General features: G+C 39.0%; 1 protein-coding gene across 2 annotated transcripts in view; it reads right to left on the bottom strand.

Annotated features, from left to right (window-relative positions):
• LOC136008224 (collagen alpha-1(XV) chain-like) overlaps positions 1-16,032 on the bottom strand; it is an 81,018-nt gene that overhangs the window by 26,413 nt on the left and 38,573 nt on the right. For both annotated transcript variants that reach the window (XM_065667154.1, XM_065667155.1), the window contains exons 19-28: positions 15,163-15,225; positions 14,216-14,251; positions 14,039-14,122; positions 9,619-9,684; positions 7,706-7,741; positions 6,090-6,152; positions 3,888-3,965; positions 3,732-3,767; positions 182-235; positions 42-101 (exon numbers count right to left, since the gene is read on the bottom strand). In XM_065667154.1, the coding sequence (XP_065523226.1) occupies positions 42-101; positions 182-235; positions 3,732-3,767; positions 3,888-3,965; positions 6,090-6,152; positions 7,706-7,741; positions 9,619-9,684; positions 14,039-14,122; positions 14,216-14,251; positions 15,163-15,225 (576 nt within the window). The remainder of the gene's footprint in view (positions 1-41; positions 102-181; positions 236-3,731; positions 3,768-3,887; positions 3,966-6,089; positions 6,153-7,705; positions 7,742-9,618; positions 9,685-14,038; positions 14,123-14,215; positions 14,252-15,162; positions 15,226-16,032) is intronic.

Below are 16,032 nucleotides of genomic sequence, written 5' to 3'. Positions count from 1 at the left end.
AGGGATTTTTCTTCAACCATTTGCAATATTTAAGAACTTACTTTAAATGAGTCACCTCGATCACCTTTCACACCTCTCAGTCCGTTCAGTCCTGGGCGGCCCTGAAATAAGTAGAAATAGTGCAGTATGTGTCAGAAGCAAGCTCCTCTATCTTTGTTCCACTTGAGAGCATAATACATACTGGACGTCCTGGAAAACCAAGCTCTCCTTTAGGTCCAGTAGGTCCTATTGGTCCCTGGACAAAAACAGAAAATGTGATTATGAAGAACATATAAAACATATATTTGACATATATTTTGATTATTTAGAATGAGAGGCAGAGTTTTATATTTGAATTAAAAATACGTCTGTGATCATCTGCAGAGAAAGCACAGAATGTCCTCTCTCCCTGCTCTGCTGAATGATCTCAGAAGCTGAGGCCTGCATGTAACAGTCAACTCTGGCTTGGAAAAGACTGTTGTCAGAAATAAAGTCTGAATTCTCAGCCATTTGTAGGGTGTGTACTTCAAAACTGAGTCACCATGTATAAAAGGAAAATCAAATGTTTCGGTCAGTAGAAAAAAGGCAGTTAGTTGGGAATGCTTTGTACATCTCCTTTTTGTTTGCTTTGTTTTTCTAATTATTTTTGAATCAGGCCCTGTGAGGAAATGTTTGTGGATCAGCCTGAGAATTCATACGGTGCCAGGCTTCTACATGCCTCTTGCCAGCCTGGGCATATGAATTTATTTATTTATTTGTCTTTGCCTTTATGTGATATTATTTTGCTGGAAAGTGGTGTATGTGCATTAATAGAATATTTATCTGATTATGATGATGTGATTTATCTTAACATCAAGCTGAAATTAATGGATTAACTGTTGTAATTTTATCGTGCCAAAATTTAAGACTGGATTAGAAATGAAATTTGGAAATGGTTAACATGTGAACATACTGATTTAAAACATCACCACTGTAATCAGAATTGAAAGCTAACTAGTGGCAGCTGAAAATGTTCGAAGTTGGTAGGACCTTTATAAACCTTCTCTTTCATATCCTGTTTGAAGGTAATTTCTGCCTGTATGATCAAAGCTAATGGCTGTGTCTAAAGCAGGCAATAGATTTCTGGTGGACTCTGGCAGATGTGAATTTCAATATCATGCCTCTAGAATTTCAAAATGATTCAGCCTATCCTTCTGTGATGCCATATCCAATAATGGGGTCTGAAAAAAAAAGAAATCCAAACTGCTGTGGGGTATTTTTGTATTTCACTTTCAGGTATTCAAGCCTTTAAACAATATGCAAATCTGAGCTTTACTGAGCAATGAAGATGATTTAAACTATTAAAAAAGTCTGTTTCTAATCAAGAGACGTGTCTGGATCTCGTGCTGTAACTGGGACTTTAGATCAACATCAACAGTGTGAGAGTTGAGCGTGCTGGAGCCACCTTTACTATTTCCTCTGTCAAAGTGCCAGCCCACCCCTGACAGAAGCCAGCAGTCACAGTTAGAAGTGAAAGAGGAAGCCACAGGAGACTGCTTACCAGAAAGGAAGATTTAATTTACAACAGTGGAGTTGATTTGAGCAGATTGACACTGTGGTTCTTACTAAGGGCTCCTATTCAGTAATGTGCAATGATCTGTTTCACTGACAGTGAACAGCATAATTGAACAGGTAAAAGATTCTCATTTCCCCTGTAGCAGGAGGCTGGATTCAGTCTGTCTCTTCTGCTTTATCTAGTCACAGTACTAAGCTCCTGACTATCCCTAGCTCTCATCTGCCAAACCAGTACTTCTCTACAGCTCCTTGTGCTCCAATGATGAGAGTCCCCAGTTACCAAAAAGCTGTTCTTGGGCCAGTGTTTTACTTTGTGCAATAGGACCATCATAGTGAAAATTTTGATAAGTTATGCCACAAAAGCTCTGGCCCAGCATGCTGAAGTCTGTATATTTTTGTTGCACAGGACTCCCACTGACTACAAAGCAATTTTTTCTCTGAGACAACATCAAAACAAATCATCCACATTAGCAGTGATGATCAAACTGAAACTCTGCACTAAGAAGAGGAACTGGCTGAGCAAAGTCTTGAGACAGGTCCTTTGTGCCAAATTGTCCTACAGAGTAATCATTCACACCAATGCTGGCAAGAACTTCCTTTGAATGGCCTTGTCTGCATGCTGAACTGTATGAAGCGTCTTGTAGCAGTACAAAAGGAGATGTCAACACACAGTTTGGAGCTGATAGGAGAGGACATGTCCTGACGGGTACACAGCAATAGGATGATAGGCAAGGAACACAGGCTACAACATGAGAAATTCAAAATAAATATAAGGAAAATATTATTTCATTTTTTAACCCTGAAGGCTGTCAAATACTGGAATGTGCTGTCCAGAGGGGCTATAGAGTGTGTCTCCTGAGAGATGTTGAAGACTCAACTGGGCAACTCCCTGAGACAAATAGAGCTGCTTTGGACACTGGTGTAGACTAGATAATCTCTGAAGTTCACTTCCATTCAAAATTACTGTATGATTCTATGTCGAGGTGATAGTATAGGCTCATCTTGCAGTCATTCAAGGAGAAGAAAAGGAGCTTTCCTTCCAGTAAGTTAGGATAGCCCCCTCAAGGTACTCTGATACGCAGTAATTAAGAAAGCAATTACTCATCACACCCAGTTAGCCCTTTTTAAAGACTGCAGAAACTCATGGCAGAATCTCCTACACAACTTGGTGCACAGAAATGACAACACCTACTAACATTCATTTAGGCACAACAGAGACGAGGCTACATTAAAAGCAGAAGCAAAGAAACACTCAATATCCTTGATCTTTGGAATATTAGATTAGAAGAAATTAATTCCTGCTCTAACACTTCTGAGTTCTGTTCTTACTTTATAACTAATTTCTTGTGCTTTTCTACAACATTCTGTGTCCTGTCAAAAATATCAGGCCAAGTACCTGAAATAAGGCCTCAGAATTCTGATTTCTGTGAATGTTCTGACTCTACTACCTGATTTGCAGCTTCCTCCTAATCCAAGGCAGTTGCAAATTATTGGCACCAACAGAACCAGAGCCTGATGCAGTCAGTTGGTTTATGATCAGTAACAGAAATAGAGAATAATTTAGATTGGAAGGGATCATTAGAGGTCATCTAGTAACACCTCTTCCTTAAAGCAAGACAAACTTCCAAGTCAGGTCATGCTGCGAAGCACCTTCTTCCACAATCCACCATCTCTCTGAGCACCTATTTCTGTGTTTAACTACTTCTACTGTTTGGGGTTTTTTTCATATCTAGTTGGAATTTCCCTTGCTGGAACTTGTGATCATTGGCACTCTTCTTTTTCCTGTGCACCTCTGAGAAGGACCTGGCTTTGTTTCTTCTGTAATTCTCTTTCAGGCAGTGACAGGATGGAAATAGAGCCCCTCTTAACCTTTTATCTTCAGGGCTAAACAAACTCAGTTCATTCAGAGTCATAAGTTATGTAAATTTCTAGCTCTGACTATATTTCACTATTTAGGTAGTAACAGATACATTTGTGCTACCAGAATTAAATTCTGAATTGTCAGTAGTTTACAGCACTGCATATATAACAAACATGTTCTTTTCTTAAGGACATTGATCATCCTGAAGCAAGAATACTCCTTATCATCCCTACTCAGAAAGAATGTAAACCTAAAACAGACTACCTTTACGTTTACCGTAATCTGTAAACCAAAGCAAAATAAAAAAAGACTTCACTCATCTTTGGAAATGTCTTACCATTGGTCCCACTGGTCCCACCACTCCAGCTTCACCCTGTTGAGGACAGACACACACAGAGCAATGACAGGGAGAACTCCTGCAGTATCCAGGAAGAGGTGGCTGGTAACAGCGCCACCAAACATTCTGGCAGAACACAACACAGTATTAGCTCACCTTCTCCCCTTTTCTTCCTAACAATTCAGTTAAAGATCCATCAGCGGCAATGATAGCTCCTGGTTCTCCCTTTTCACCCTGCAAGTATCAAAGTAATTTTACAGTGTTTACAACACAGTTCTCAATTGAATCAGAAGTCAAAGCAGCATTACTGCTGTTTGAAGCACGACAGAGAAGTCATACTGTGATATCAAACATAATGTGATATCAAACATAACGTGATATCAATATGAGCAGGGTGAAGCTTGATTCTGGGGAAGAAAAGGGTTGATCTTTTTAAAAATGATTGAACTATTACACTATTACTATATTACACTATTAAAGTATAATAGAGTACACTAAAAACATCCTGCTCCTGCAAACCATCCTGGGATGAATAAATACTCATTTTCTAAGAAAGACTTCTAACTGCTCTCAGTAAAGTAACTATGTGAAACATGCTGTGCTCACAATAGATCTCTGCCAAGGGAAAACAGGCTATTGGTGTCTTCTTGTGTACCATCAGCTTAGATATGGCTCAGGAAATACTGCTGGAAATGTAAAATCTTGATAGAACACTGATTGTCCTGATTTTACCATCAAGAAAGCATGAACCATTCTCTCTATATGCCTGGCATGATGCATCTTCATTGCCTTTAATGAAGGCTAATCCCCTGCATTCAAATTATGAACTTCTGAATTCCACTTCTTCATGGGGTAATTCCACTGAATAATGGCACTACAACCGTGAATTACCATTCCCCAGTGCCAGTGCATCACTCCCACTCTGGATCTTTCACCTGTAACTTTAGTCTTCCTAGCTCAGGCAGCTTGGTATAATAGTTTTCCTAAGATCTCTTATGGAGCAAACATGGCTTGAAACTAACAATTGCGTTTCTGATTAAAATGACGGTCCAGGATACAGCACTTCTGCTGAGTGGGAAGTGCTATAACTCAGTTCCTCTTTCAGATTCTTAAATATTTGGAGTCTTTGGAGTTTCCCTAAGAATACTTCGGATACTTTAAAGTCTTCCTCAGGCTTAGCTTCACTGTCTTTATCTTCTGTGAGATTTTCTGGATCTAAGGTTTCAACAGAAGCATCTCATGATCTTTGAAGCAAAATGTTCCTTGGTGTCTGTGAAGCTTCGTTGTGGTTCCCAATTCGTAATTCTTGAGCATAACATGTTGTTCGTGCCTCAGAAACAGCCTCAGAAACATCACTATGTCATTGGTGGGTACAAAACATAATGGCTTCAAAGTTTTGTGTTCCTTCTAGTGTGGACAGCATAAGCTAATAAAAAAACCCAACAGATAAAAAAAACCCATAGCCCAAACCAAAAAACACCCAACTAGTTTTAAGGTTAAGTTTGATTATTTTATGCACTCCATAAAAGCACAAGAGTCCTTAGGACAAAAGGGGGCTTGTATTTGTGGAGATGTTTTCATCTGAGCAATGAGATGCTGTTCATCCGCAGTCCCATTTGGAACCACCATTAACCATTTCCAAGCCTTCCTATTACTTGTGAGAAAGTGAGGTCAGATACTTGAAAAGATTAAGAGGAAGTGGTTTTGGTTTTGTTTTCTGTTATCCTGAAGATTGTAATAACTTAGATGTTCCTCTCCCCTGCTTCCTGCAGGTGGGTGAGAAGGGGAAGAAAAGCAGAACAGCAGCAATGTTTTGTAAATAGCAGAGTCAGTAGTTAGTCTGTCTCACCAGTGCTATCAAATAAACACTGTCATGCAGAAGTCAGAGAAAGGACCTTAAAGAGAAAGCTCCCCAAGTCTTTGCTTTCTTTGGGAATGGAAAACTGCAGTCTTCATTCTGTAGGCAAAGCCCTCTGTGCCAAAGGAGGAGAAGAAAGATTAATCTTTTTTGTAAGTTTTTTTTCATTTGGCCTTCCTTTTAGGATCCCAGGGTGTTAACATAGACAATCAACTTGCAAGAAGAGCTCACCTCATGTCTGATGTTTATATAAACTTATTCTGATAAGTGCACACTGTACTGTGGTGTCTCAACACTGAGGTGGGAATCTCAGCCCTCAGTGGTATTATATCAAGGTATTTTTTGAACTCTTTCAACTTCCACTTGGTAAATTCTTCATGTGAACTTAGTAACATCCCAATCCTTAGTAAAATTAGAATCATTAAACTTTTAATGTCAATAAATATTTGTCATCTAACACATTTTGCAGCATGTACTTTTCCCTATGCTTTTCCTCTTACTTGTTGACCTTTGGGTCCTTGTGATCCAGGCAAACCAGTATCACCCTTTGGTCCCCGAGGGCCCTAAACAAAAAACAAATACGTAAATCCATAGTGAGATCTGCTAAGAATATGGAACTAGGCCATTAGACTAAATGCGATTTCAAATTGCATTTGGAAAACCTGAATTTTAGTTACTCTGGTTGCAATCAAAGAACTCTTACAAGACCAAATTGCTGTCTGAATCAAAGTATTCGCTAATGTAAATATCATTTAGGGAGAATCTGTTAAAAAGAACAACCAACCTCCCCCTGATGTTTATCACAGTGAAGATGATACGTTTACAAAGAGAAATATGTAAACATTAATAAGAGTGGAAATTAAGCCTGAAATTCTCCATTTCCTCCCTACTTTATTCTCTCTCCCTCCACAATTATTCAACCAGAATGATTTTCAACAGAATTTATGAAGCTATATTTTTATAAAAAATATTTTAATCTGAAATAGAGATAATACATTTGAAAAATATATAATCTCAGTGGTGAAACCATTCCACTCAGATCACAGTTTTGTTTTACAGTCTTCCATTATAAGTGCACTCAGAAGCATTGTTTTACCCACCAATAACTAAATTCAAGACCACACAATTTCTGCGTTGGTGAAGAGATAAAGAAAAGACCTGAGTTAAGAACAAGAATGGTATTTTCAGGTCTGTAGAAATTCTGTAAATGAGAGAGTAAGAATTCGTTACATCACTTTCTAAATGTTATCAGCTCCTTCTCAAATGAAAAGTATTTTTAAGGAGTTGCCTCCGTCGTCTTCCTTTGCAGTACATAATACCCAGGACCTAGTAAACAACCTTCTGTAGAATTTTGGGAAATTTGCCAGCATTTTATCAACATTGTTTGTCAGCTTTCCCAGTTTTCTCCTTAGTTAGTCTCAGGCAATAGACAAAGGATCCTGAGACCATATGGATGCATTTGAACTGTGAAACAATCATAACAGGGGAAACTAGTTCTATCACATTATGTAGAATATAAATATAATAGTATAAACAATGCTATCTGAAGTCACAAGCCAGGTAATGTTTATGTGGTATGTCAGTCTGAGCAAGTAGGTAGCACAGTATAAGGCACCTTTTGATACTACAGCTGTGCAATACTTAAGTGGTAGCATTGGTATGTTATTATGAAAAAATAACAAATGTTTCCTAAAGGATGAAATAAAAAGGGTACACCTCATAGGGCTTTACTGTACCCTGTAGTGGGGACAAAAAGAGCATAAAGAAAACTGTAACTACATATACATATGAAGATAACTTTTATAAGTCCATTTGTTCCATTTATCCCTCCTAAGCGGCACTGGTCTTTTTCTTAGGTAGCAATTTCTCATTAAAGTCAATTATGTTTACTACAGAATTGATTTGGAGATAAGCAGAAAGACATGATGTACATATCCTAGTATAGTTCATTTACAGCAGAGTTAATTTCTACCATAGCTTTTGATTCCATGAACACCTACAGTCTCCAATATGAAAATATGTTACACTTTGTGTAAATTCTGTGCAATATAATTCTTTTAAAATATTAAGTGATATTGAAAAACAGCTTCTTAAATCCAAGGAACATAATACTTACAGGAAATCCTGGTAGACCTGGCTTGCCATCTGGCCCCTGCAAAATGCAAAACCCCTTACAAACGTGTATTAGACTTACAAAACAGCATATGCATTTTCCATGTGTTGTGTAATTTGTGAATATTGACTGATCTGAAACTGGTGTAAGAACTTCATTCAGCCATTCGTAAAGTTGTGAGCACTCCACAATGAGCTATGCCTCTAACTTTTCTGGGACATTATCATTTACTTCCCAAAATTGAACAGGCAGAGATCTAGGAAAGGCTGAAGACAAGGGACATTTTCCACATATGAAAGGCATACAACCATAATTCAGCCTCCTCTGCATCTTTTCCAGATTCTAGCACAGAGATGACAGCAGCCCTCCCACCTTTGTCAATTTGCTCCTGGTTGCCTGTAGATATAAAAAAAAGAGTGTGCAATAGGCTATGAATGGAAACATGGATTTGGATTTGTTCTGGGCATACTTAAGATTGGCCCACTGTGATATCTGCAAAGAGACCCTTTAGTTCATATCACCTGGATGTGTATTACCCAAGCAAATGTAAAGACTGCACTTCTTTCCTGACTAGGGAGAGCTTAGAGGTTAAGGTTCAAAGATCTTTCAAATTGCAACAGCAGTTTGAACTACAGGACCTGGTTCTTTCTCTTGGGACTGTAACAACCATTACAAATCAATACATTTCTGCACATGAGCCCCCTTGTCTATGTTGTTTTGAGAACCTATCAACTAGGTTTTGCTGTCAACTAGGAATTGCTGCTACCCGCAGTGACAGAGCTCACACAAGAGGGCCCATTCTATCTGGCACTCTACTACGTTCAGGGATTAGGAGACTCAAGTCTTTAGGAAACACATGAAAATACTCTTCCTTGAAAGCTGTTTTACCATAAGCACAGCTAGATGTAGCCACAATAATATGATTTGTTTCTACCATGTGACAAGTATAAAAAAGGCATACTAGGCTAACTAAGGTTAAAAGCTGTTACTGGAGCTAATGCCCTTCTTTCCAGTTCATTGATAGAGTCAGTAAATATTTGGTCTAGGACAGCTATATTAATAAGGTATATGATTTTTTTTTTCATACTACAGCTATGTCAAGTGAAATTCTGCTATCATGTACACAAGTTCTGGTCTTGTTTCATGATGGATTGAATGTGGTAGAGAGAATTCTGATCAGAAACAAGAAAACAGATAAAATATAATATTCAAACAACAGCCCAAAATGAAACTAATGAAGTAAGATACTTCATTTTGGGAGATTAAAATTTTCAAAGTGTAGACTTTCAGGCAAGTTCAAATGGACTCCACAGAGCGGAAAACGTAGATTTTTCTTTGGGTCCGGTCCTAGGAATTTGAAATCGTCACCAAGAAGCATTCAGAATTTCAAATATTTGACAACTATTTTGCAGCTATACTTCTAACTGCAAGACAAAACCTGAAATTTCACACCTGTTGTTCTTGCATGAAATTTCCACCTTTTCATCCACAGCTTTTCATCTCACAGTAGTTGCTGTGAGATTAAACTCATTCACAGGAGCCAAGTATTCCCAGTTGCAGTCTCAAGCAGAACCGAACAAAATACATCCCAACATTTTATAACTTGAAAAATAAGAATAATAAAAAAAAAAAAAGGAACAAATGCTATGTAAATCTTGGTCCCTAATTTTATATCAGTCCCACATTCCTGTCATTCTGAGCATATAGCTCAGATTCAGATTCTTTGATGCAAATGTTTATAAGTAATTCATCCACACAGAATTCAGGTCTGCCCCGAAATAATTCCACAAAGCTTAGTGATGAAGTTAGCAGGATCACAATTCTAAAGCATGTGAAACTCAGCTCTAGCTGATACTTAAAAGGAGGCAGAGAAGATAGAAGAAATCTGAAGATTTAAAAGAGCAGCGTATACTCACTGGAGGCCCAAGAAGTCCTTTAATTCCAGTAAAGTTTAAAATTCCATCTGTATCATTGAGTAGTAGCTAAAAAAGTAGTTAAGGAACAGGTTATTCCACATTGATTGGCACATATACGTGTTTAAAAATGTATAGACAGTTAAAGCATCCCTTAATAAATATGGGAAGAAAACCACAAATAAGGCCACAGAAAAGGCTCTCTACTTCTAATTTGTGTTACACCATCTTTTGCAACATTTGTTATGAGTACAGTATACAGGAAGTAAGATTGAAGCTACCTCTGCTTTGTATAGGAGGTCTAGCCATATGGCCTCCAGAGGTCACTTTGAGCTACCTTATGAGTCTCTGAATACTATTTTTCTAATCTGGGATGTGAATGAGGACACAAAAGGGAACAGATGTGCTTGGTCACATCCAATATCATGTCCTGGCCTATCCTGTCCTATGTCATTTGAGCATGACAGTATGTAGTCAGCTTTCTGTACTTTGAGGTCATGCTGGCACTACGATTCATACAGCTAAAGCTTATTACTTTTACTGGGCGTTGCTACCTGCTCACTGTCCTCATGTTCTACAAAAAAAAAACACCACTGGAAAACTATCAAATAGAAAGACAGTTTAAGTCCTGCAGGCAGCACTCCAACTCCCAGACTGCATGATCTCTCTTGCATTGCTCCAGGGGTAGCACAATGCCATTGGTCCCACTGTATTCTCAGCTCTAAATGGCCCAAAAAGGGAATAAAACATGGGCTGTTACTTTCATAACAGTAATAAGAGAGTCTTGCTGCTCAATTGTTTTGCTTTATCTACAACTGGCGGCAGAAATCCAGGAACCCTGGGTTTACACTGTCTTTTCATTGTGGAATTACTCAGTATTCATTCTTTTTTGGCTCAATCCAAACTTTATTGAAGTCAGTGGAAAGAATCCCAAAAGCTTTGCTGAGCTTGAGGTCAGGCACTTTGTCTCTTTTATGACTAGAGTCCTGCTACAGATAGAAAATGTGGTTGGAAGTCAGAAAACTGTATACAGTGCTGAAGAAAATAGGAAAATAGAGGATGTAAGGATGTTGATTAGAGAAAAAGATTGCACTTTTCACAACCTGCTCCAGGTAAAGAGTCATTTATCTTCCCTTTCGGATGTGCCAGCTGCTTTAATAGCAACAATCCAGCAACATAACTTTTCAATACATAAAATCAGTTCAGAAAGTGGTAACAACAAAGTAAGGGCATTGTTTTTCATATTTTTTTCACTGTTAAGAAGAGGAAGAAACATAGTTTTTAGTGTGATTTTCTGGGTTGGGTTCTAAACAAACCTTCAGCTTTGTACCCAAATGGTATGAATATGCCCTTATTAGAATTACAGAAAGGACATAGGAAACAAAATTTTCTGACATTTGCTTTATACCCCCAGCATCAACCTTTCTCCAGACCTTCTATTCAGTTCTGGTACCTAAAGTATGGATGGATAAAGGCAACAATAGATAATTTAAAAAAAAAATTAAATTTAAATCCAGTAAAATTTCTCTCTTTCTGTACTGTTTTCAACTAAATTGATATGAGAAAATCACAGCAACAATTAACATGATTTTCTTAGTTATCATGATTCCATGCATGAAAACACACTGAGCATTAAAGATTATGTTCCAAAAGAGCAAAATGCCCAATATAGGATGAGGAATATTGGTTTCAGTATTTTTTAATATCAAACAGCAGCAAACTAAAGAGACACTGTTTTTTAAAAATGCCATTGCGGAACAGACTTCTGGCCTGCAACAGGAGGCAACGGACAAGTGCAAGCGCTTGAAACACACAGTGTTGGAAGGTACTGCAGGAACCTAGCCTGGAAATGGCTAGGTTCTACTGCAGACCTCAGTTTTATCTTATCATGGCTATTCACAGGGTTAGAAGTGTCTCCTGAAGGAATCAAATCCCCTCAGTTCACATACAGACAAGTTAAATGAGAAGGAAACCAAGGTCTGCGTTCTGGTGCAGTTCAATCAATGTGCTATTGACCAAATACTGGTGAGGCCAGGCCCGAAGCCACAGCTGTCCGCATCAGATGTTAATACATACTGAAACTGCACCAGCTCTATAATTTGTTTTATTTTGATAGAGCAGCATAAAATCTATTTAGTTGTAACCACACAGCCATTCATAATAAAACTTCCTTCCAATTCTGATCAAGCCATTGGACTTGCATAGCCCAAGAAGCATTGTTTTCATTGGCTACACAATGGTTAAATGAGTGAACTAATAGTCCCTGACCCAGAGGGTGATCCCCCTAACTGCCCCGTGGTTCATTTAGATCACTTGGTTATCTCAGCTGCCCTACCCACATCAAGCCAATATCCACATTACAACTGCTGGTGCTGGTATTTGTTTTAGTTCTGTTGTTCCAATCGCAATTGATAGGTTTGCTTGCAGTAGTCCTTTCCAAGGTGAGAGACTGAGTCAGCAAAGTGTATTTGAATAAATTAATCTTCTATCTCAGCAAATATATAGTAACCAAAGGTCCTGTTATACAAGCATTTGTGAGGCAGATAGAATTCAGTGTCATACATAGTGACATATACTTACACACCCCCCCTAGCTGCACCAAAATACAGTATGACAAGTCCTCAGAGAAATCATCTGATTAACAGTATAGAGGATTTGGAGCGTATGAGGGTAGATGGCTCTTGCTGTACCCCTCTTGAATACCTGTTTGCTACAAATGGATGTAACGCCATGTATATTATGCATGCTATTTTGTGAGAGAGCTTACTTACTGAACTCCAAAGCATTTAGAGAAGGAAATGGGTTTTGAAGTGGGTTTTTAAATGGGTTTGTAATATACCTAATGCAATACAGCTTCTACAAGGCTCTATGCATTTCTGTAACACATGGTAAAAGTAGTTCATCCAGAAGTCCTGAGGAATCCAGAGGGTGCATGTTAGATTTTTTCAGACACAGCATTAGACACGGGGGCTGTGACTATCACAAAATGTAGCGAGCCATGCAGCCTCCTGCAAACTGCTGTCATTAGTTTGTTCTGTCAGCTTCAATAATCTTTTCACATTCCTTCTGCGCACTGTCCTCCCTCCGAGGCTCTCATAGTGTTTCTTCAAGTATTAATGAGCTAAGGAGCAACACATTCGGGTTCATTATTACTACAAACAGAGCTGTTTAGTCACTGGTAAGAGCTAAGACCCCAGAGTGACACCTTGGTAGACTGCAAGAAAGAACATGAATTTTACATCAGCATTTCTGTCACAGCTATTAAGGAATTTCACAGAAGCTCCAAGAGAAACATGATAAATTGTAGAGCTTGTGACAGTGCCACTTTCAGCAGGACTTTGAGCTAGATGATCTTTAGAAGCCTCTTCCAACCAACATTTCTGTGAATCTGTAATCCTGCTCATCCAAGATCTGGGTATCTTGGTATCTTAGGATTTTAAATCCTAAGATTCTGTGTGGATACCCAATTAAAAAAACCCCACCTCTGGTTATGTAGGTTATAGGATGCCAACTTATGCTATCAGTATTTGCTATCAGTAGCAGAAGCCTAAGTGAAAGCCTAGTTGTTTCATTCAACTAAAAATCTTATGTGTATCTCACATTTAAGATAATGTTGGTACCCAGCTTCCCCTAACAGATTTCTCAAGTGGGCATTTTTGCTACTTGCAATCACAAATCGCTTCTTAATGTCATTATATGCATTCCTGCGGGTGAGTCTGGCTGGTTTAGACACCTTCAGCTCTCAGAGGTGAAGAATTTCTTGCAGCATCTTACAGTTTCTCCAGATTTTAATGTCATATCATGCCAGTTACAAAGATTTTTGTTGTGAGTTTGAAATGGGATTCCTTTTAATCTCTAGCCTACTAGACTAGCTAATACTATTGCTAACTAGTATTGGTTTTGTAAATGATGTACACAGAACAAAACTGACTGAAAATATACATACAGCTAAAGGATATTGAACAGTTTTTATGAGCTTCTAGCATTTTATGCTTTGGTACTTTTGGCTGTTGCTTCCACACCAGAGTCGATGCTCTGGTTTGTATAGCTGACACCTGTCAGAAAACACAAAGTGTCTCTCTCCTCATACTGCTATGTCTCAGGTACCTTGCTTTGTCAAACTTTCGCAGTCTGTATTTCTCTGTTTATTTTTCGTTTGATGTTCACAGCTCCTGCAGAATCACCTGGAGAGAAGCTCTCACTGTGACCTTGTAATTCTTGTATGCAAGCTCTTCATGCAAGCTCTTCACCAATGTGCCTTCCTGTCTTTTCAAAACAAATCCACTTGGTACAGAGACATATTGAGATATTCTTGTTATAAGGAGTAGACTCGTAACCTGAACAAATTTGCCAGTTTGTTAACCATTTGTGCCCTCTTCCCTGTAAGATGAGTTATAGAGACTTTAATGCTTGATGAACACACCTCAGGTATAGCTATGATTGGTCCTGGTGGTCCTGGTGGTCCAGGCGGGCCCACGATACTGTTTCCATCCTGTCCTGGTACACCCTATTTCAAAAACATTAAAGATGCAAAGAACATTCACTAAGTATTACTTTTAACATATGTTTCTTAGAAAGAATGAAATCCACACAATCTCACCTGAGGTCCTGGGTCACCCTTCTCGCCTTTTGGACCCTGAATTGGATTAGAAAAATGAGCTAAGTGATGTAAAAGGAAAAATTGCAAATATGTGCTTTCTTCAGCTTCAAAAAAGTACATCAGTAAAATGCAGGTATAGAATGCTCAGTCCCCAGGGGCTCACTCAAACCACAGATGGGGCCAGCTGGTTTCAATTCACATCTTCTGAGGATATGATGTTAAAAAGTATTTCCCAGCACATTTGACAAGAGTTCACAGATGACCAGAAGCAAATGGGCACACGACATTTCATTAGTTGGGGATTAATTCAACAAACTTTTCCTTCCCTGCACTGCACTGCCATGCCTGGCTGCTCCTTCCTTTTTTAACATTAATCACCTTCAGTTCTGTCTGGTATTGCTCAATGAACCAGGAAAGGGAACACAGGTGAGCTGAACAGTCATTTTCAGGCAAGTTATTTCTAAGCTTAATCAGCCCCTCATTGCACAACACAACTCTGTGCTGGGGACACAGGCGGTTTATCTGGCACCAGTGAGAGGAAGGTGTCAGGGGATGAACCTTGGTATTTCACAGCCAAAGAGCTCTGTAATCCTCACAGATCTTAAGCATGAGAAATAAATTAAAATCACTTATGAGCCTGTTGGCTTCCCTTTAATTAAAAGCGGAGCTGATGTCTGCATAATTAAAAGGGAAAGGAGCATTGAAGAGTCAGAACTAGCCTCTGGAGAAGCCTGTATCACTTCTGACTGGTGAAGGAGACAAATACAAGGAACACTCTGTTCCTGTATTTGGTATCTGAGGTAACTGCTCCAGGTTATGTAGGACAAACCCAGGCCGTTCTCTCCACATCCTGATGGCAAGTGATATTAGGGCTCCCGCTGTTCCTTAAGACATAGGTTTGCGTGCCACTGTGTGTCATAATCACAGATTATGATAGCCCTACTCACCACGTCTCCAGGATGTCCAGCAATGCCAGGAAAGCCTGGTTTTCCATCTGTACCTGGCACTCCCTGCAACAACAAATTTACTATTATTCTCTCCAAATTATATTCAGTTTAATTCACGCAGAAGGCTGCCACTTTTGGGAGGGACACAGTATGTTTCTGAATGAGCTAGGGACTGGGTTTGCAGGGGCCTCTATAGAGTCAGCACCATCTCATTAGTCATCTGCTGCCTCACTCCTGCTGTTTCCCCCTCTTCATAGCATGTTGGTTTTTTTTTAACGCCTCTTTAATCATTCTCCAATGCTCCCACCTCTGCTTAGCAAAAGGGTGAATTCTGTTGCTTTCCCCCAAGATACATTTAATGGGTTATTTCTACCCTTCAGCTAAGTACTCTCAGGCTGGACGAAGAGGAGACAGATGCCTTGAATGTAGATGGGGGTTGCTGTGTGAAGCAAAAAAGGTTTGATAGCCCCTGCTCTAGTTTCAGAGTTAGAGATCCAATTGTGGTTCAGAAATCATTTCTTGCTGAGAAAGTCCCTGAATCACAAATTGTTGAAGTCAGGAGAACTATGATGTAGTACTTGCCCTTTTATAAGGTCAAATTACACCTAAGCCACTGCTCAAACTGATTATGCTTTGACACTGTTGGAGGCAGGATACTGGGATGTATGGAAGGATGTGACCCAATAAAACCTTTGAGAATTATCTAATACTCTACAGAAGTGTCTTAAAGAGCAACAACATTGCAAAGAATCCAAAGTCAAACGGTATTCTCTGCTGCATTTCTGGTGTGATAGAAGAAATTCAAATTAACACTTCATAGGATGCAAAATCCTCTCTCTTATGCCATTCTACAGAACCATTAGCATAAGA

Source organism: Lathamus discolor, chromosome 2 (assembly GCF_037157495.1).
Source record: "Lathamus discolor isolate bLatDis1 chromosome 2, bLatDis1.hap1, whole genome shotgun sequence".
NCBI lineage: Eukaryota > Metazoa > Chordata > Aves > Psittaciformes > Psittacidae > Lathamus > Lathamus discolor.
Note: the sequence above shows the minus strand (reverse complement) of the source record. Positions and strands in the feature narration are given on the sequence as shown.